Source organism: Alligator sinensis, unplaced genomic scaffold, assembly GCF_000455745.1.
Source record: "Alligator sinensis unplaced genomic scaffold, ASM45574v1 scaffold150_1, whole genome shotgun sequence".
Classification (NCBI taxonomy): Eukaryota; Metazoa; Chordata; order Crocodylia; family Alligatoridae; genus Alligator; species Alligator sinensis.
In genome coordinates, this window is record NW_005841840.1 from 4,066,420 (window position 1) to 4,089,564 (window position 23,145).

General features: G+C 39.0%; 1 protein-coding gene across 3 annotated transcripts in view; it reads right to left on the minus strand.

The window, feature by feature from the left end:
- Positions 1-597: 597 nt before the first annotated feature.
- ABHD18 (abhydrolase domain containing 18) overlaps positions 598-23,145 on the minus strand; it is a 37,219-nt gene continuing 14,671 nt past the window's right edge. For 2 of the 3 annotated variants that reach the window (XM_006015613.3, XM_025204622.1), the window contains exons 8-14: positions 22,890-22,917; positions 20,300-20,438; positions 19,226-19,315; positions 16,331-16,432; positions 13,291-13,669; positions 6,597-6,759; positions 598-3,802 (exon numbers count right to left, since the gene is read on the minus strand). In XM_006015613.3, coding sequence (XP_006015675.1) covers positions 3,751-3,802; positions 6,597-6,759; positions 13,291-13,669; positions 16,331-16,432; positions 19,226-19,315; positions 20,300-20,438; positions 22,890-22,917 — 953 coding nt within the window. In that variant the 3' untranslated portion in view covers positions 598-3,750. Of the gene's footprint in view, positions 3,803-6,596; positions 6,760-13,290; positions 13,670-16,330; positions 16,433-19,225; positions 19,316-20,299; positions 20,439-20,882; positions 21,013-22,889; positions 22,918-23,145 lie in introns of all 3 variants that reach the window. The other variant, XM_025204626.1, reaches the window with a different exon arrangement.

Genomic DNA, 23,145 nt, shown 5'->3' on the forward strand with positions numbered 1-23,145 from the left:
TGGTTATAGTGGGACTCTATATACAGAATTGGGGGGGGGGGGGGGGGGGAAGCAAGGCGGGGGGGGTTGGGGGGGAGGAGTAACAACTGTCACAGAATACAAGGAGCTCTAAGACGCTACCCTTTCATATCTAAACCAGCTTTAGTTAGATTCAACTGAGTTCCTCCCAGATGGAAGGTGTGGGATGGCTCCCAAAGCCCTCTAGCTTCACAGGCCATGTTGGTACCCCCTGCTCCAGGTAGCCTGTTCCAATGCTTGACCACCCTCATACTCGGTTCCTCCTTATTGCCAACCTACATCTTCCCTATTGCAGCTTGAAGCCATTGCTCCTAGTCATGTCCCCTGCGGCCACACCTCCATCCTTTATAATTAATGTTTAGGTATTTGAAAGCCTACCAAATCCCCACCCCCTCAGCCTTCTCTTCCCCAAATGAAATAACTCCCTTTCTTTCAGCCTTCACCACAAATCACATTTCCCAGGCCTCCAATCATTTTTGTCACTTCGCTGAACTCTTTTCAAGCTGTTCATATCTTGTTAATAATTACTAACATATGCATATATTTGTAAAGAGAATGCTGTACAAGAAACTTGTTTATTTGCTTTTGTACCCCCTGTATAAGATTAGTTTTTATACAAACTGTTTTCTACTTCTGCATGAAAAGCAACCAACATTTTGGGGACCACTGCAAATTACATATCATAGTGACATTCACTCTAAATTACATATAGTGACATTTTATTGTCATTTCAAATATTCATTTCTATGCACAGTGAATTACATAACTGGAAAATACATATGATTTCTTTCCAGATTGTATAATTTATGACTGTGCTGCTTCTAACTGGTTTTTGTTATTAGGTTATTATAAGCAGAAAACCATTTAAAAGCAACATCTGAATCTCACTAGTATTACATGAACCATTTATTTTCTGAACTACTTCTGCGAGTTGCAATACAGATGACAATGAGATGTAGTCAAGCATATGTTCTCATGAAAGACACAGAAATTATTTGTAGGCTTTTATTGGAAAAACATAAAAACAAGAAAAATGATTAATGACAAGTTTATGACAAAGTTAAAATATACATAAGTTTAAGGGCCTGCCTACTCAATTTTAGAGCAGGAACCTTGCCTAACTTATTTTCATATAACCATTATAAGAAAATTGCATTTTAGAGTAACATTATAACACGTATAATTCAGGAATTTAAAACCATAAAAATTGGAAAACTGATTTCAAACAAGGGTGAACCCATTTAAGCAGCCAGGCTAATAAAGTAATTTTCACACACGGGATTAAGTAACAGTTTACCTCTGCCAGTCCTCATAAATCCTTGTTTCCAATCTAAGAAAAATTTCAACAGTTCTCTTGAACATACTTCTTTTCAACTGACAACACTCGTTAGTGCTAATAAGTGGAATGTGGTTGTTGGCTCTTGTTATGAGTCAGCACAACCACTCCTTATCTTAGTAGTCCGGTCTTTAGAAAAAAGATCTTGCTTGCATGAGTAAGCTACTTTGGGAAATTAAATCTGGTTAGTGAAGCTGACAGAATACTGAATTTGAGAGGCCAAGCCTCCATTGGGTAAGCAATTTCTAGAGTTGTATTCTCTGAAAATATTTACTTTATAGGTTGCAGTTCAGGAGTTCATTCTTGAATCCCCTCAAATTGCTTTACTCTTTTCAAAACAAGCAAGCCCTTCTCTCTCTCTCTCTCCACCAATTTTCATCTTTCCCCTTTAGAAATATAAAAGGAACAATGACAAACACAGCAATGTGCAGAAGCTAGTTTAGAATGTGGCCGTTGGGCTGGATTTGAAAGATCAGTCAAGAACACCAAAGTTTTCTGTAACTTTAGTAGACAAAGGAATGAGAAAGTAGTGTGTCAGATAGTTGTCCTTAAATTTTAGTCCAGTAATCACACTTCAAAGTTAATCTGATATGCATTTAATTTTCAAAACTTTTTATACTCTGACTAACATAACATTCAGCATTTTAAAATGTAATTAAATGTGTTGGACCAACCGTCTCACTTGCTTACAACATTATAGTATTTAATAAAAATGTATATCAAGGGAATGGAATTCTATTTGAAACAAACAACTTAACTTGAAAGAAAAAGTATTCAGTGACTTCTACAACATTTGTACCTTTAAAAATAAATTTACAAATTCTTCTGTTCCAGTTTTTCCTGGACTTATCTAATTTATGGATGGACTGTAGTCTGGTCCCTACACTTCTCACTTCTCAGATTAAAATGTTTCAAAGGCATGTTTATACAAGCAGTATGATCCATATTCTGCATATATAAAGCAGCAATTTCAACCTATAAGTTAAAATGCTCTACTTGAAAGTTAAAAGGCACATATTCATACTTGCAGTTTCTGCATTAACCTGAACTGACAAACATGGTTTCTAAATGCTATTCAATTGCTATCAATCAAAAAGATACTAAAAACATGCTTAAACTCTAGACTCTTTCACCGTCTTAAAAAAAAAAAAAAAAAAAAAAAAAAAAAGGTCATGGATGAGTGCTTTCACGGAATAGATAAGTTAACAGTTTAAGAAGTGAAACTTCATGGCATACAAGGATCGAAATTTTATTACCACGTGTTCAGAATCCTAAATATTTCTCTTTCATACAATTAAAAACTTGTTATTGTTTAAAAGTTACAAATAAAGGCTGATCTCATCTTCTACTTTTCATATAATTCTTAGACCTCTGGGTAACCTGAACCTGAATTTGGTTGTGCAAAAAAACGCAACCCTTTTGAACATCCAAGTACTGACTGAACTTTAAAAAAGAATTCTGTTCAAGAGTCTTAAAATCAATACAATATGGCACTTAAGAGTTGTTGTGCTATCATATACATTTAAATTACTGCCATGAAAACAAAACATGTTCAGTTTTAAATCACTGTTATAAAATGCTACTGGGATCAACGTATTGCCCAAAGGTATATATTTAAATAATTATTCATCATGTGCTCTGCTGTCAGTTACTTTTTCAGTTCTGTATACCAACCAGTGAATACCTGGAACACTCTGTGCAACTTTAAAAAAAAACAAAAAAAAACTAATGAGAGATTTCCAATGCGTCATATAAAGATGGATCTATTAATCTTTCCTTTAGCTGCCACATTTTTTTCCAAGACTCCCTCCCCATATGTAATTCTGCACTTTGAAGTCCCAATGCTAACCAAACAAGAGCAGCCTGTAAGGGGAGTACTAGTAAAAATCACTTCCTTAAACAACAGCACAGGAAACACAGACAGACAGGGCAGGTAGTAAAATCTGGTTAACAGGAATACAGCAAAGACTAAACATAGAAAAGTGTTATAGTCCTAAAAAAAAATAAAAACAAAAAAAAACTACTTTTAAAATGTCATTCACATTACATTGGTCTCTTTTCAACAGATATGCAAGCCATTCAAAAAAAAAATCAAGTCATTTCATATATAATGTGATAAAAACAGGTTAAACATGGAAGGATCTTTCATTCATTAACAAATGTTGCCAAAACTTTCACCATTAAAATTAAAGCAAATACATCTTAGACTGGCATTTGGTTGAACTGAAACTACTATTTTTGATGTTTTACCATTGGTAACTGCTAGAAAACATTCAAAATCAGTGTCCATTCATTTAATGTTGATCGAATTTGCTTGCTTTACAAAGGAGTCCAATTTGAAATTCCAGATTGGGAAAGCTCACACAATACCAGATTGAGTATATTCATGAAGATTACTACAAAGCATATTTCTGAAGAAAGCGTTCAAATGCATCATATATGGCTTGCCTAAAATAGAGAATGGAGAGAATAATCATAGGCTACTTAGTATAACTTGCGAAGGAAGAGATAAGCTGCTAATTGTAATTCTTTACTTTATAAAAGTATGGCCTGAGGAGTTCTTGGGGCAGATGAGGCTTCTAACTGCCATAACAGCCATAGCATAAACGCTCGTGTCATGGCACTGTCCAAGTCTTAATGAATCTACAAATATTGCTAAATACCTGCCATCAGCAAATCTCAGACAGGACCCTAAAAGAAGGTTCAACACCTTAACAACTTCCCTGATCCACTGACAACCCCAATCCAGTACCACCTTCTCTAACTTGCTCCAGCTGCCAATTACCTACAGAAGCCTGGGAATGAAACTGGCATAGGAAACTCAGCCTCACACCTGTAGTTAGGAGGCATGGTATAGTAACATTTAAGAGCAGAGAGACAGGTTAGCTGTGTTAGTCTGAAGTCACGGTAAATATGCACTTTATAGACTAAACCCAGCAGTTGACAACCTTTTCAGGGTGTGGGCCAGACTGATCCAGTTTGGGTCAGAGGCAGGGAGTGGGAGGGCAGACTGTAGGTGCTGGGACCCAGGCAAAAACGCTGCTTTTCCCCGCAATGGCAAAAGGGAATATGTCTACAGCTGGTGCTCATCCCCACGATGGTGGCAGCTGGATCCAGCTGGATGGTGGCACCCTCCAGAACCAGCCATCGCTATTCCCCCCCCCCCAATTTCAAAAAATCCGTAATTTTAGTGTTTCTGGCAGGTCCCAAGCATGCCAGATTCATAAGGTTATACTGTATATATTTTATACATATAAGCAGAAGAACTTGTGAACTCAGAACTTATTATTTCTATGTAATCTTGTTTATTTAGTCTATAAAGTGCATATCATCTACCCTGCCTTCTGCCTGACTTCAGACTAACATGGATTATTATTTCTCTTTGCTAATGAATGGCACTACACTCAGCTGAATGAAATGGAATTTAAGTTCATGAAAGCTTATGCTTGTATATCTTATTTAGTTAATCTATAAAGTACACAGTAACTTCTATGCCATTCAAGGGGTCTCCTGTATAGGAGTTCCTACATAGGAAAGTAGCACATGGTAGGCTTATGTCTGCTTTGCACCAATGCAAAAACAACTGAAACAAGTCACAGGATCAGTCTCAGTTATTCTGAACATGTCTCAGGGGAGAATTCAGTAGTCACATAATGGCTCTTTCAAAGAAGTTCTGAATATTTCCATGATACTGGCTCCAATCCAAGTCAGTAGTGACAGAGCCTTCATTAGCTTATCATTCAATTGTTTGTGTGACATAAGTGAGTGATCGCAAAACTACATGGAAAGATCTGATCACAGTTGTAAGATCATTCACAAATGGCACTCTTGGAGATCTGCATAGTTGGGTATTAAATAAGTGCAAGTCAATCATATAACATTGTAATAGCATACAAAACTCTTGCTATAAGCATTAAGCAAAGCTTTTACTGACTCCATAGTAGGCCGGTATTATAGCACATAGCTTCTTGCTCTGTGAGAGTGACCGAACCATGAACCTAGATAGTAGAATGTTGTAACACAGCGGAATGTGGTAAACACCAGGTGTGTTAGATCACGATTCATCCCCAAATTCTTAGCTTGAGATAACCAAATCCCTAGTTCGAGATAACATTATTCACTCCAGACTATATAAACTATACATTCTTAAGTTACGAGTAGTTCCTCAACTCTGGCGAAAATCCTGACTTGCGCAGAGCCCAGCGCAGGCTATCGCATCCCCGAGATTGAGACACTTTCAGGGCCAGAGAAACTATGTGGAGTAGCGGCTGCTGCCTAGAACTGATGTGAAGTGATCATCCTCTCTGCTCTGTCCTATTGCCTGCCTCTGTGAGTATCCTTAAGTAAAGCTTTGCAAGAGTGAGAACAACCGTGAGTATGTCCTTTGTTCAAGCACGGGGAATCTTCTGAACCCAGTAGTTCATTCTAAGACAAACATTATTCTAACTTTTTAAACAATTTAAGAATTGCATTCATAATAGAAATAATTTTTTAGAAAAGTTGACATTGCAATGTTAAATCAAGGGCTACAGCATACTCCTAAACTGGCAGGCAAGCTAAATATAAATTTGGACTTTACCTGCTTATTCATTCCCACAGAAATGAGACTAGCAAAAAACACAGACTGTCTACTGAACACAAGTTATTACCATGTAGAAAGCATATTCTAGTGTGTAATGAATTAGGACTACCGGAGAAGACATGGATTTCATTCTTGCCTCTGCCAGTGGCTTTCTGGATGAATTTAGGCATGCCAAATCATTTCTGTGCCTCAATTTACTTTAAGGTAGAGGCCTTAAAACCTAATGAGGATTTCCACTATATAAAAGAAAGGGATATCAACCTTCTTAGAATAATTGCAGGTTTGTTTTTTTTAAAAGAACAATATGCTGGTAGACACAGCTCATGTGCTCGGGTTTAACTAATGGTCAAGTCTGAAGAATTTTTTTCCCAGGCCAACTTTGCAAGGTCTTTTGGGGGTTTTGTCTTCTTTATAAATACTCATAATCACCAATACAGCTATGCTAACATGAGTTGGGGCATCACCCATTTTCTAAGCAAAATATGCTCAGATTCTCAATTTCCTTCCATGGCAGGGGCTAAGGTATTGGTGACAACCTTGGCTTTCCTGCCCTCTTGCTATGGCTAAAATGGGAGGCGGGGGGAGGCGTGTCCAAAAAAAATTACATGGTTGCCTGTGATTTCTTCAAGGCCACAAACATGTTTGGACTGCTTATCTCACCTAAAAAGTCCTTGTTTGAAGAGGTAGGCACTGATATGACCTCCATCCAGATATCTGATTTCACATCCTGGCCAGATTTCTTGAAGGCTACGCACTCCAGTTCGTGGGACATATGCATCCTCCTTGGCTTGAACAACTATGATTAAGCTTGGATCCACTGGAACTAGGTAAAAAGAAAGAAAAAAAAATGGAAAACCAAATTCTTTGAGGTTAACAGTATACTTCACTTTAAGGTTCTTATAATGAAGATGCTTTAAAACAGTAAGGAAATACCTTTAACAATTTATGTAGCATTTTAGAACTAACTGCATTTTCCAATAAGCGGTAATTTTTTTTCCTGTTCCCACTCAGTGTTCTACTCCACTCCCACTTGTCTTCTTTATTGTAATTATTGTAATCATAGAATCAGTAAGATTAGGGTTGGAAGGGACTTCAGGAGGTCATTTAGACCATCCCCAACAATATCACCGTAGCCAAGGATTTGTTTACCCAGGTCTTCAAAACCTCTAAAGACAGAGATTCCATAAACTCTAGGTAGCTATTTCCAGTTTTTTATTAGCCTCCTTGTGAAAAAATTTTTGCTAATATCTAATAGGGCTATGCGAAGCTTCAGTCCCTGATTTGATATGGTGGAGATTCGGCCCGATTTGGTGGCTGAATCTCTGAAACCAAATCGAATCAGGAGACCCTTTACTCTCTCCAAATCGAAATCCTCCAAATCGATTTGGAAAGATTCAGCAATTCGGACATAGACACAGCTTTAAATGTTTTTGCTACGTACCTCAAGGTACCAGGTGGCTTGCGAATGCTGCAGTGGTGGGAAGGATGGAGAGTCCCACAGGAGCACGAGGGTGTCCCCAGCATGCTCAGTAGCAAACCTTGAAGTAGACCAGAAGCACTTCCGGTCCACTTCCAGGTCCCTCGGGGAGCGCACTGGCCCCCCTCCCCACACCCTCCTGGCACCTCCTGGGTCTAGGGGGCACCCAGTGTCCCCCTGCGGCCCATTGCCAAGCCAGGGGAATGCTGGGGGGGGGGGCGGCCTGCATACTCCCCGACAGACCTGGGTTTGCTGCCAAGCATGTGCCCCCACCCGCTTCGTGTTGCTGTGGGACACTCCATCTGCCCCACCATTGCAGCGTTCACAAGCCGTGCCTGGTACCTCAAGGTATGTAGAAAAAACATTTAAAGCTGCATCTATGGCCAAATCACTGATTCTCCGAATCAGCATCGTATCTTCAGATTCAGATTTGGCTGAATAGAATCAGGGATTGATCTGAATCAACAAATCAAATAGGTCCTGTTTTGCACACCCCTAATATCTAACCTGATATCTAATACCTAGCTTCCCTAGCTGCAACTTGAGATCGTTACTCCTTGCTCTGTCATCTGCCACCACTGAGAACAGCCTTGCTCCATCCTCTTTGGAACCACACTTCAGGTACCATAGAATCATACAAAATTAGGGTTGAAAGGGACCTCAGGAGGTCATCTAGTCCACCCCCTGCTCAAAGCAGGACCATCCCCAACTAGATCATTCCAGCCCGGGCTTTATTATGCCAGGCCTTAAAAACCTCCAATGATAGAAATTCTACCACCTCTTTATGTAACCCATTGCAGTGCTTCACCACCATCTTATTGAATATTAGGGAAAATGTTCTCACTCCAAACCTCCCTTGCTGCAACTTAAGACCATTGCTCCTTGTTCTGTCATCTGTCACCACTGAGAACAGTCTAGAGCCATCCTCTTTGGAGACACCCTTCAGGTAGTTAAAGGCTGCTATCAAATCCCCCCTCACTTCTCTTCTGCAGATTAAGCCCTATTCCCTCAACCTCTCCTTATATGTCATGTCCCTGCCCCCTTAACATTTTTACTGTCCTAAACTGCACTCTCTCCAACGTGTCCACATCCTCTCTGTAGCAGGGGCCCCAAAACTCCAGATGTAGCCTCACCAGTGCAGAATACAGTGGAATAGTTACGTCCCTTGATCTGCTGGCAATGCTCCCACTAACTCAGCCTAGTATGCCATTAACTTTCTTCACAACAAGGGTACACTTGGCTCATATTCAGCTTATTGTCCACTGTAACCCTCAGGTCCTTCTCTTCAGAGTTGCTGCTTAGCCAGCCTGTACCAGCAGATGGGATTGTTCCATTCTATGTGCAGAACTTCACACTTGTCCCTACTGATCTTCAAGAGATATGGTTTGGTCCAATCCTCCAATTTTTCTAGGTCTAGCTGAATCCAGGGTCTACCTTCCAGCCTATCTACTACTCCCCACAGCTTAGTGTCATCTGCAAACTTGCTGACGGTGCATTCCATCCCATCTTCCAAATCATTGATGAAGATATTAAATAAAACCAGCCCAAGGACAGAGCCCTGGGGCACTCTACCTTGATACTGGCTGCCAACTAGACATCAAGCCATTGATTACTATCCTTTGAGCCCAACCATCCAGCCAGTTTTCTATCCACTTTACATTCCATACATCTAACCCATAATTCCTTAGCTTGCCTGCAAGAATGCCATGGGACTCTGTATCAAAAGCCTTGCTAAAGTCAAGGTATTATCACATCCAATGCTCTCCCCACATCCATAAAGCCAGTCATCTTTCATAGAAGTCAATCTAGTTGATCAGGCATGACTTGCCCTTGGTGGATCCATGCTGACTGTCCTGATCCCCTTCTTCTCCAAGTGTTTAGAACTTGGATTCTTTGGGGACCTACTCCATGATTTTTCCAGGAACTAAGGTGAGGCTGACTGGTCTGTAGCTTCTTCCCTTTCTTAAAGATGGGCACTATATTTGCCCTTTTCCAATTGTCCAGAACCTTTCCTGATCACCACAAGTTTTCAAAGATAATGGCCAGTGGCTCTGCAATCACATTGGCCAACTTCCTCAGCACCCTTGGGTGCCTCACATCCAGCCCCATGAACTTGTACACATGTCCAGCTTTTCTAAACTGTCCCTAACCCACCTCTGTTGGCTGCTTATCTTCTCCCAAAACTGTGCTGCCAGGTGCAGTAGCCTGGGAGCTGATCTTGCCTGTAAAGACTGAGGTAAAAAAAGGCATCAAGTACTTTAGCCTTTCCCACATTATCGGTCACCAAGTTGCTTTCTCCATTTAGTAAGGGACCCACACACTTACCCTGATCCTCCTCTTGTTGCTAACATACCTGTAGAAACCTTTCTTGTTACCCTCCACATCCCTTGCTAGCTACAGCTCCAATTGTTCTTTGGTCTTCCTGATTTCATCCCTGAATGCCCAAGCAATACTCTTATACTCCTCTTTAGTCATCAGTTCAAATTTCCACTTCTGTAAGCTTCCTTTTTTAGTTTTAGCTCATTCACAAATTCCCTGCTAAGCCAAGCTGGTCTTCTGTCACAATTGCTAGTCTTCCTGAGCATCAGGATGGTTTGTTCCTGTGCCCTCAGTAAGGTTTCTTTAAAGTACAGTGTACAAGTAAAGTTGTTAGAAGAAAAAGTTGTTAAGCAATAAGACTACACTTTGAGCAACTTTACTTTTCACAGGGGAAGGGGAAAAAAGGACCTGAAATGGAAATTTGAAATGGAATCTTAGACCAAAATCCAACTTTATAAAAGAAAAAATACAAATCAACTTCTACTATGAGATAGCTTCTATTAATCCAGAATTATCACTGAGTCAACCACACAACAAACTAAATGAATGCAGTGGTTCAACACAGCTCTCTCTCGTCTTCTCTTCCTTAAGCTCTGAGGTTTTCTAATATTTGTAAACAGTAATAATAATATTTGAAAATGCAGTCCCCATAAAAATCCAAAGATTCCTACTAGCCAACACTACATGTTTGGGGTATGCAGTTACAGAGTTGGCTGATGATCTAGAAACATCTTAAAATTTAACTCTCAACTATATCAAACAACTACAGCCAAAAGCAGGTCTTGCTTGGCGGAAGTATTCACCCTTAGTTCTTGATAGGAAAGAACCTAAATACACAGCACAGGGTAGTGGGAGCCAACCTTTTTGGCAGGCATGCCACAAGGAAAGTCATGTCTCCTCCCCCAATGCCTCTCCGACTCCCTAACCTTGCCTGATCGTCGCTCTGCTCTCTCCTCCTTGCCTTATCTGCTGCTATTCCCCCTGCTCTCTGCCAAGTCTTCTGCATGCCACACAGAAGTGGCTGCACATGCCACTTGGGGCAGGGAGAAATACAGCAATTTTCAACTAGTTCCAAACAGGACTCAAAGATTTGTTGGAGTTTCTGAAGCTCTCATTTACATACATTTCAGGTTTAAGATAATCAAGAATAATTTTGAACCAGAGCATTAAAAAGAAAACTAGACGATCTATATCAGATGTACATCCTTTTTTTTTTATTATTATTATTTTTTTTTTTTTTAAAAAGGCAGCCCAAATATATTTCATTATGCAAAGACAACCTACGATATACTTTCCAATTCAAGGCACAAGCTTTCTGCAGTTGATGTTGCATCATGCATACACCAGCTTTTTACAGAAAACTTAATATGAATTGAAGCTGCCTTGCATACTTAGGGGGTAGGATAAGTTAGTTAGAAGCAGACAATTTTTATGAAAAGTAAATTTTAATTTTAAAAAAGACAAGGCAACTCTACTGCTGGTGCTGCCATTTATGGCACATATGCGACTTTAGGTTTCCTGAGACTCTGGACTCCAAGAAGGTCAAAAGGCTTTGCACACATGGGGTCCCCAACTGCAAGCAATGGAATAAACATTCCAACTGTTTGCCTCACTAACAGTTCAAGGAGGGAGGGAGGGAGAGAGAGAGTTCACTGCAGTAGTCTAAAGTCAACTGCTATCTGACAAAGTAGGCTGTTGCCAATGAAACCTTAATACAGTACCTCTGAACCAGTCAGTTTTTAAGGTGCCACCGAACCTTCCTTCGGCCCACTAGTCTTCAAGAAAGATTTTTCCGTATAGTGTTGACAGGTGTTGTGGGTCACTGACAGATTCATCTCAATGCTGGGTAGTCCAGACAAGTGCACCATGAGAGTTTTTCACCACCCCATCTTAGCTGACTACTGAGGCAGAAAATTTGCTAGCACAGTTCCGAGCCTAAATATCAATGGTGCAAACATCCCAGCGATAATCAGGTACTTGCCTAACCACCGCACCTATACGTTATAAAACCAAAAGCAGACCATCTCAATCACAGGAATAAATGGTTTAACTAAGCAGCTGAATTATGATTTTCAGGTGGCCTTCTGGTCCATTGGCAAAAACTCAGAGTGCAGATGGACTAGCCTACCCGATTTAAATATTCATCTATATCCAAATTCTACTACAGGACATGAAACATGTTCACAAACGCCAACTCGGTAAAACAGAAGAATCAGGAAACCATACTTTTTTTTTTTTTTTTTTTTTTACACAAAGTCATGGTGATTCTCAGCACCACCCTCAATCTGCATAAATTGAAGACCTCAGGTACTTATGCAAGAGAGCTTTCCTGAGTGCGATTCTCTTGACCAGAGTGCTAAACTTTGAGCACTGGACAGCTACATATATAGTTAAGTCCACCATTACAGCTAGAATATGCAGATCTTATTTCAGGGAACTATGGCATATAACACTTTATAGTCAGTTATACTAGTATGGGATTTAGCTGACCTGGGTTAAACAAGGGACCCCGATATTACTGATACTGGATACCACACCTCTTAATAGTCCTTCATCTTTGGCACCGAACCAATTTGTGTAAATTGCTTTTCTCTCTCAACTCAGATGGATCAGAGAATCCTACTGCCACCTGAGCAGGGTGCAGTCTAATCCAAAATTTAGAGCTGTTCACACAATGCACCAAAACAATTCAAGGAAATGGCAGTCAACTAGATCCTCAGGATTATACTGCTGATATATATATGGAGCTGGGGGTACTGCAGGCAAAGACTACAGTGAACTGTAGTAACAAGCTTTACTACACTTAAAGGATCCAGACTATAGGAGTGTTGATGAGCAATAGACTATTTTGAATTGCTTACCAGGGACCACAGCCTTATGACCTTGGCAGTGACCCAGATGGATTGAGGGATCTTGTGGACACCCAAACCACTTTAGTTGACTAGTCAATGATATCAGAACCTCGACAACAAATTATGAAGAGATCCAGAAACTTCCATGCCACATCTTTTGTGCTAGAACCTCATCACTGGACTTAACCGGATTAAGTCAGGCACACAACCACTTAAGCTAATGACTATCCTAAGTCACTACTGGATTTATGCATTACCAGATCTGTCTGATTGGCCTTGAAAAGCCTTCCCAACAGCAGGCTGAGGCAACCATTCAGTCCCAGAAGAGAGTCAACTGCTATTTCTTTTTCTTTTCAATAAAAGAGCTGGAATAACTCAACACAAAAAGACAGCCGTGAAGGAACTGAAAGAAAAAATGAAAGAGGAACGAATCTGACCTTCCTATGTAGTCTGTGCTCCCTGCATCTTGAAAAAGAAATGAGTCGAGATTACGACTTCTCCCTTTCCCACATATTCAGAATCAAGAATGGAAGTATAGCAACTAGCAGTCAACCTTCCTCTGCAGTCAGCACCACAACTCAGCACTAAAAGATGCTAATTCTATGAACGCGTATATGCAGAAACCATTAAAATAAAAGTGCTGTTGCAGACTATTTCAAATACCCTATATTAAAACAAACAAACAAACAAACAAACAAACAAATACCTGAGAAATTAGCTACATGGGTGCATTCATCCATAACTCCTTTCATGAACCTTAATGATTCTCTTTGTAAAGCATCTCTATTTCTTTTTCCATACAACTGATGCTCTTGTTGGTTGGGGAAGTAATTGCTGCTACGGCTGCTAGTTGAAAATGTTTGATTTATACACTGTATTTTAGGAGCGTCTTGCATCAAGAGTCTCTCCGAAGAGGCACTTACAGTACTTTTACTTGTGCTAAGGCAATGAATAGCTTCTTTAGGCACACTTTCGCTTGTAGCATTCAGGTCGAACGGTTGGGAAGATAGATCTAGATGGTTCAGACTGTCAACGCTGTTGGGGGCATTTTTAACAAAGTCTTGCCCCATCTTGAAAGAATCTGTCTAAAAAGAAACAGGTCTTTTATTAAGGGACTCTTAGACTGATTGGTCAGAGAATTCATAGAATCACAGAAAAAAAAGTAGGGCTGGAAGAACCTCAGGAGGTCATCTAGTTCAACCCCCTGCCTGAGGCAGGATCATTCCTACCCAAACCATCCCAAGCAAATGCATGTCTATCCACTCCTATTCCTAAAACTACACAGGCGACCCTGCCACACAACCACAAAGTATAGCATCCTAACCTGACATTTGTAAAGCAGGAAGACAATGACAGCCAAGATCTTGATGCTGCGAAGTTTGTTAAAAATATGCTTGAGTGATCCAAAAAGAGGGCCAACACCCCCTACTACAGAGGAAGGCAAAAAACTCCCATAATCCATTAAACTCCCATTTAATCCTAAAGGGTTAAATTCTTTCCCAATTCCAAATGGGATGACAAGCGCTCACAAAATTATGAAAACAGCTCCAAGTATAGAGATATATGCACAAACAATATCCGAAGTCTAGTATGCAGCTCAGTCAATGAATGAAAGCCTTACCATCTCTTGATACTCGGTGTCTTTCCCAAACAGAAAACCATGCGGCAATAAGTATTCAAAATACAGTGGTGGTTATGCTGCAGGCATCTGTCTACTTAAAAATGCAACTACTGTACCTAAAAGATTATCAATTGTTAGACCTCAATTAGTTTTAGTCTCTACTAAACTGGCAAATGCCAGTTAACCTTTAAAGTGACAATATACTGGGAAAATTTTTAAATGAAGAAAGTACTTGAAAAATAGCTTCATGTAATGAAGTCTTTCTTGTTTCCATTCTTTATGGCACTCTCATTCTTAACGCATTCATTTTTTGCAAATAACTAGTAAAACAAATGAGATACAAATGCCTGGGATCCAACAAACAACTACACACCAGAACCTGAATTTCCATACTTTATTGTATTGCAAAATTCACTATTTTGGTACAAATACATTATAAGCTTTGTATCCAAAAACACAAGCACAAAAAAGGGAGAAAGAGATCAGCTTTTACACAACAGTGTTAAAAATCAATAGCCATAACAGTATTAAACTAAAGAAGATACTGAAAAAAATAGTAATACTGTAATAGTTTTGCATAGACTCGAAGAAAATGAGGAAGGTGACAAATTATTGATAAAACTACAATATGTCAGCGGGATAGTGAATTTGAAGGATTTGTGACTCTTGATGCCCTTCTCACTCCACCACACAAGAGAACACAGGAGATTATGGGAAGTATAGTTCAGCCACAGATGCTGGCCTACAAGGAAGAATAGGGGCATTAGCTTATTAAAAAGCAACTCTCATGAGGCAGTCCTGTCCCACAGGAAAATGCACTTGGCACAGTTACTGTCTTGCTGTGATAAGCATGTCTGATGAGTTTTTCCGCAAACATTATTTTCCTCCCTCTCCTTGCAGGGGTGTGTTGGCAGCACGAGCCACATCCCAGTTGACTCAGCTGCAAGTTGATTCCATAAAGACCCTGGTGAAGTCCCTGGCTGAGGCTGATAATCAGCTTATTGTTAACCCCAGTCCTAGACCTGTCAGCACCCAGCTTTCAACATGCAGGGGAAGCTCGTGATCATGAGCCATGGTTCCCCCAGCACTGGCAAATGGAAAAGGGTGCAATCCTCAGTCCCCAAATTACGCCTCCTGGCACGCACATGTGGTATTGCAGGAGGTGCAACTGTTGGGATCTGGGATCAAATCCCATTGCATCATTAAGGCACTTGGCGCACATTCATTTAGTCTGCTTTACTGACCCCATCCGTCCCATAATGTGTTTGAAAAATAGGCTATAGTCTGAAAAATCCACTTGCCTGTGGATACTTAAATATAAATGGTCTTTCTATCTTCTGAGAGCAAGGCTGGAGAAGCCAGCTGCCATTTCTCTTCTTCTGAACACCTTAGTGATTCAGAGGGGTTTACCAGAACAAAAGATGTCAAAGCAAAGCATCGAAGTAGTGCCACTGGGTAAGTTATCAAAACACTAAGAAAAGCAAGCATCAAACCTAGGACCCAGGACATAAAAATAAGCTAGCAAAAGAAAGTAACAAAACAAAACAAAAAAAAAACCACATGAGTTCATTGCTTATATTCTGTAGAGGGCAATGAACTACCTCTTAGTAAAAGTTCTTCACATTTCTACCCCTTTGCCATTGTCCTCAAGAGAATAACCTGCCTACCCCTAAAAGGAGTTCTAACAGTCCAATACTCTCACAGAAGTGAGAGACCTGTCCAGACACAGAAGAACAGATGATGTTACCTAAACAAGGAAAGTAATCCAGGACAATAGTAAAAAGTAATCATAGTATAGTTTACAGTAGTGTTCATTTGGACAGTCACCCCCAAAATACAAAATCTCCACAAACTAGATTTCTTTTTCTTTTAGAAAAAATAAAAAACGATGTACTTGGTTCCAGTCATGTCTTTATGGGATCATAAATAATTTAAAATACTTGAATCAGCAGCTGCATTTTTTTAGACTATAAGCAATCTATTCCAAGCTCAGGCCCAATTTTGTGACACTTGGAAATATTTTTCCTTTCCCCACCTGCATCACCACCATTATCACCAAGCCAAAGAACGTTCCAAAAGTTTTATTTCCAAAAGAAATACTAGGAAATAGGAACTATATACTTACTCCACAGTATTCAAGCATTTGAATGATTTCTTCTTCATAAACAGTTTGAGTATAATACTGTTTGTCTAGCTCTCTCCAGTTCACTGCCTTACTCAACACACCCTAAAATTAAAACAAACAAAACTGTTAGCAAAAAAAAATACTGACAAACATTTTGGAGGAATTACAAGAATCCATATCCACAGAAGAAAGAACAGATCCTTAAAATAATAACCATCTTTTAAAGTCACAGTTTCCAACTTATTCTGGTCAGTGTCCACTTGAGAGCTCTAATAAAATTTCCTAATACATGCTAGACAGGAGTATTCATAAATCATATTTATTTCACCTTCACATTAAAATAAAAAATAAAACATTTCCCCATTATAACGACGCTACTGCACACTGAAAAGTGTATCTTAAAAATTAAAAGCCTTACCATATGATTCAATCTTTTTTAATTGTAACAGAGAACCTGGAGCACCATATGATTACTGTATCAAAAGGAAATTTGTCTACCTACAGTAGCTGCAGTCCTTTGGAAAGTACTGTTCATATATATTTTACTTTTGGTTTGTATATGCCTTATGCCCATACTCAGAGCCGTCCCTAGGGGACTAATTTAAGTGCTGAAGCGTCTCATGTACTAGCATCCCCATGCTTCAAAATGGCAGCAGGGGCACTTGAACTAAGGCTACTCAAACGAGCTTTAGTTCAAGCCCCCCCCAATGGCATTTTGAAGCGCAGGGATGCTGATACTGGAGGCTGGGTGGAACACATTAATTACCATGCAGAGGCTGGCTGGATCAATCAAGTCTGCTTCAACATGCTGTAATTACAGCGCATCAGAGCAGCCTCCACATTTGTGTACAGGCACCCTAGGAGTTTATCTGCACTAATGATTTCAAGACTGCTTTGCCCAAGATGAGCATCAGAACTTCAAGTTTCTTCTAGGGAGCAAAGTTGGGTAAACGTATGCAGTAAACCCTAGTAAGATATCCTATGTGCTTCTTTTTGAAACACTTCTCAATGAGGCAGCAGAAGCTGCTTGCATCCTGGTGGCGTGGACTAAAACTTTCAAAGGGTGTTTTTAAAAGGGGGGAGAAAAACGGCAGATATGCTTCTTGGGTGAGACAGAACAAAACTATTCCTGGCAAGAGTTCTGGGTGAAGACTCAAAGTCCCCGCTGTGCTTATGACCTAGTGTGCTGAGATCCAGCCAAAAGTATCCTAAATCATCTAGCAGATTTTACAGCTCCTAAGAAGGTTGCTTTGATAGCTAGACAGAAAAAAGAACACCATCAGTGGTGGCTCAAAGAATGGAAACATGCATACTGTAAACACAATCAGAGAAAAAGGGACTTGGAAAGTCATCTAAACCAGCCCCTTGCTTGAGGTAGGCCCATTTTTGTCCAAACCATTCTAAAAACAAAAGTCTAACAAGACTGGGACTGGAACCTGGGCAGCAATGGTGAAAAAGTGCTAAATCCTGACCATTAGGCCATCATAAAGAGTAGATGGCTTCCTGACTGGGGAAAGATCCTCTAGCTACAGAGGGTGAGAATGTCAGTAATTTTGAACTAAAAAGTGGAAAGTGAGACTTCGGTAGGTATCATCCTGAGGAGTTCAAAGGCAGTTAAGATGTCATAGTGTTAAAAACATTCTGACCTGTTGTGGACTTAATTAATTCTTTACAACAAGAATTGCTTTATCATTTTTGTACGTAAGGTGAAAACTAAGACAGCATTTTAAAAGGTGTGCCTTGAGTCCATCAAGAAATGTCTTGAGACTAAGACGACTGAAAACCACTGCCCTAGATCTCTTTTGGTTGGAGATGCAAAATTCCTCTCTCGCACTCAACCTTGAGGTTTTACTGGCAGGAGAGGATCCTTTATAAGGGGCAGTCTTACATCTGTGGCAAAAAAGAAACCAAAACCATTTTTAGAAGGACTGCTCAGAATTTTCAGCCCTCACTACCCCAGTGTTTGAAGGGCCACAGTGACCAGCCAGAAGAATCAGAATTACAAGCAAGCCTTCTGGCTAACATAATACCACATTTGTCTAGTATGTTCCATTCACTGAGATGCTTGCTGTATCTCATGTGTCCATCGTTAAGGGATATTAATTGTCTGGAGATGCACAATTACTAACAGTGGAGAAGAGCTGGATAGAGTATTCAATGGGTTTTCAAGAGGGAAAAAAAAAGATGCTTGGCAAAGTTTAATTAGAACACAATTTTACACATAAAAGGCAGTAACTAATAAAATATAGATCAAGAACACATTAAATAATCAACAACAAGAATAAGGAAAGAAGTTCAGGAGTGATAGAGATTACAAAAAATAAAAAAAAGACTTTCAAAGTATTTCATAAAAAGTAACTTCTAGATTTAGTTTGGAAGACAAAGGCTTTTGAGATTCAAGAGAAAAAAAACAGCCGATATGTTCAAAAGAGTGGTTACAGTTTGAGAACCCAAGAATGTTCTTCGCCATTCAAAACTAGAGTTGTAATTAGGAAGGGTAAGAACAGTTATCTAGTGAGGCTTCAACATTCTCAGAATTATTTTTTTTTAAACAATAATACTGTTCTATGCTACATATTACTATTTATATGCAAAGTCTTTTTTATTACTAATTATATATAATTTGAAAGAAATATTACAGTAAATGTAGTCAATGATATTTCATTGACTACATCACTAAAAACTCGGTTTACAATTATTTCTAGTAACACAAGGCTAAATTTAAGGAAGGGATACATTTTCAAAGGCCCCGATGACAGGCAGGTGCCAAGCTCTCATTTGTGCCTTTAAGAGAAAAAAAAAAAGCCTTTTAAAAAGGCATTAGTGACTATCTCAAAACCTCAAACTGATTTGTTCATATTCTAGAAACCCATTAACAAAACAGAATTTAGTTACCGTAGTAAAGACTCCAGAAGCGGTAGACCAGGAAAGACAAGGTATCAGTGGTAATGGTTTAGGCCAGTTTGTCACTGCTAATGAAGCCATCTGTTAGATAAAAAGAATATCTAGAGAATATCAGAAGGACAAACTGCTTATTTTCATAGGACTGTACAAAGTTAAGCATTAAGTAATTTTAACTTATCCTTAAGACAAAGTAAGTAGTATATCAAAACTTAACAGCACTTCTAGTTCCATCCATCTGCAAAAACTTGAAAAATTAGATTTCCTTTTATGACTTCCTGACAGACACTGCTTTGGGCATATCCTGGTTTCAAACCTACCAGTATTTGTGTTTTAAATACAAGAATTCTGATTAACAAAAAACTTTCATCGTAATCAAGAGTTTTTCCCAACAATGAAAACTTCGTTTACCATCTCAAGATGTCTTTTTATATGCTTCTAAAGTAGTTGGGAGGCTTTCAGAGGAAGGGACACTTCGAAATCATGTATCTGAACAAATAAGACTTTAAAAATTCTTCAGCTTTTGAAGCATATTTTTTAAATTACACACCAAGAATCTCATCCATAACATAGCAAAAGGTATGTATCAACAAGATGTCTCATACAAAATAAGTGGAAGTTGGAGAACCAAACCCCTTTTAAAATGGTTTTTAAAAGTGAACTTTACCCAAAAGGAGTTTTATAGGAAGTTACTATAACTATGAAAACCATGGTTATTGGCAGGTAGTATATTAAACATCATATCAGCTAACCTTGCAGAGCTCCACAGTTGCCAACATTTAAATAGGTAAAATAGATTAAGTAGCATGGCAAAAAAAATTACTGAGAACTATGGGTGAATTTTCAGATTGTTGGAGTGTGTTTTAATGGCATCTATACAGCGGGAATTTCTGCACACTCATATACTACGTGTCATGCATTTTTATCAACTTGTTCCAGTTACTCTAAAATAATGAAAACAGGATTAGTGTACAATTATCAGGTCTCCCTGTTTTTAACTATACATTGGACAATCAAGTAATAAGTTAAAACAAAATACTTAACAGTTACCTAAACAGAAAGACTTACATGTCCTCCCATAGATATTCCAGTCATCCCTAGAGGTCCATAGCCTTCTCTCTCCAGCCAGCGCAAAAGAGCTGCCGATTCAAGAACAAGAGCTCCTCCCATCACAAATAGGTCCGAAACGTTTTTTAAACATGACCTTCTTTCCTCCCCAGAAAAGAAAAAAACTATTTATTTTCCAGCATCAGTTGTACCCACTCATTTCATCAATCTGTATTTATCCTTATAAACATTCTGGTGATATCCAAATGAACTCAAACTCCTATGGAATTCAATAAGAGTAGAAGCAAATTCAGACTCTTCAGCCCTTATGTTCAAGTCCCACAAGGTTAATTTTCCTTACATATTTTTGTGATCCAGATCTACGCAAAGACTAGGAGTATGCATGTGCTAATTTGAAAATATAGGATCATGGATTTTAATATTTTCAAATGAGATACTGTGAGCCAGGAAACTAATCAGCAGTAATGTTCTATGCAGCCGAGTAACAATGGCCCTTTCTAGATGCATGACAACTAACTGATATGAGGCTAGATGTACAAGAGCCTATTGGCAAAGACAATCGCTTTTCTTTTTTCTTATTTACCTTATATCATTGAAAAATTGTACACAATATTTGAAGAGCAATCAGTAAGTCAGCTTTGGGAGCAATCATCAGTACCACTGTCTGACTGAAAGTGTAAGTTTGTCACTGTACTGAGAAATCCATGTAGTGTCTTAAAGAAAAAACAAAAGAAAAATGGAAAGCTATTCAGTTTGAACTTCAAAATAACCACAACGGTTGCTTGTACAAAAAAAATTACAGCCCAACGATGCAGCTGCTCCAACTGCTGGACAACATTCGGAGCAAATGGATGGCTTATAGAACAACAATAGCACTGGTCTGGGACAAGGGTCTATGTCTGTTTTCAATATCTGTCAAGGTGCAAAAGATTACAGGTCTCTTTTGCCTAGGCATCACTACTCCTGGGAACATTTTGAAGTCTGACAATGAATAATTTTTATTTTAGTGCCACAAGAGCAACAAAAGTATGTTATGCTTTTGTAGACCAATACTTATTTGATACTAGAATTCTCATTCCCTATTGCTTAGTGTCCTTTGATTAAGGCTGCTCATTCTTCTACACTTTCTGTTTTTCAGAGACCTATCGTCTGAAAGATAGAGGGATTAGGCTGTCAAATTGTCATCCGAAAGCAGAACACTGAATTTGCTGAGTAGTAGCCCAATAAGAGAAACCACTAATTATAATTCTAAACCGACCAAATACAATTCATTGAGTACTTTCAAAAGGTACTTCAAACTAATATTTTTATTCTTTGAACAGAGATTTTTTTCTTTTTCTCAACTATCTATTAGACTGAAAACCCATTGTTCTATTCATAACAAGTGTTGGTGAAACAAGCTCAGAATTTTAGATTAAAAACAGATTTTCCATTTTTGGGGTGGTGCATTAGTGGCCCAGTAAGAAGCCGATTGGTTTAAAAAAAGACTAGGCAACCATTTCGTATTTTTATAACTGCCCTGTCAGGAATATTAGCAAATTAAAGTAATTACTGTGTTGCTTATACAGATTCCAAGGCAATGTGGCACCTTGTAGACCAGGGATCAGCAACCCCCGGCACGAATGCCAAGTATGGCACGCAAGGTCATTTTGCTTGGCACACCACTGCCAGCCTGGGCTCTAAGCTGCTGGTGCCAGCCACAGAGCCCAGGCTGCTCCCAGCAGATGTCTGGGAGGCCGCAAGCCCTGCTGCAAGCAGACCAGGCTCCCTGGGTAAGCTGCAGGTGGTAGGCTGCAAACAGCTGCTCCAGACTCCAGCACGTCGGCACTCCAGGATCTTTCAAGGTACACATTGTGGTTTTTTCGGCACTCTGGCCAAAAAATGTTGCCTACCCCTGTTGTAGACCAATTCATTTAAAGAGATGTGAACTTTCACAGGCCTACAAAAGTTACAGCCTATGAAAGCTCATGACTTTCTAAAGGAGTTCATCTATAAAGGTGCCACACTGCCCTGCCTTCTGCCTACCTTCAAGCTAACGTTACTAACTACCTCTCTCTACTCGTAAAAATTGTTAAACTCTATTTATAATCTATTACCTGTATATGGGAATACCAAGATTTAAAAGAGTATCTGTGATAGGCTTCTAAATCCATTTAGGAACTTGGAAAGGAAGAGACTTGATTTTCAAAGATATTGAGCCCTATGCAGCTCTCATTAGTTCATGAAAAATCAAGTCACATATTCAAGTGACTAACTTAGAAATGCAAACTTAGGCACGTTAAAGAAGTCTTTCCCAAAAGTTCTTTTTCCTACAGAAAAATAAGTTGTTGTAGAATTTGAGATTTATGAATGGTAAAATAAAGTTTGTTTACTTTGGGTGCAAGACACTTCAGCTTTCCTTTAAGCACCATGATCCAGAAATCAAGCAAGCAAAATGTCTGTAATTTCACATAAACAAGGTATGGCTGAACCAAGCTTGCCAATGTTTATAAAAAATATTAATAAGATTTTATACTACTATGAGATTTTTGCAAACCAAAATGTCTTAAGAGGACAGAATACAGCTAGGTAATATAATCATAATACTTACAATTGGTCCTTGGGTTTTCTGTAGCCATGTAAAAAATTCAAATTAAGGAAAATAAATGGATTAGTTATATATAAAAAAAAGTTAATTTGGGACTAAAATAAAAAAGCATATTGATAAATTCAACTCTGAATTCAGGTATTACCTATTTAAACTATTTTATTTGGCATTACATCAAGTTAACTGCAGTATGATGAAGTCAATCATAATTTAAGACTACTCTAATGAGGTGGAACAGAGAACAAGTAAGTGGGAAAGA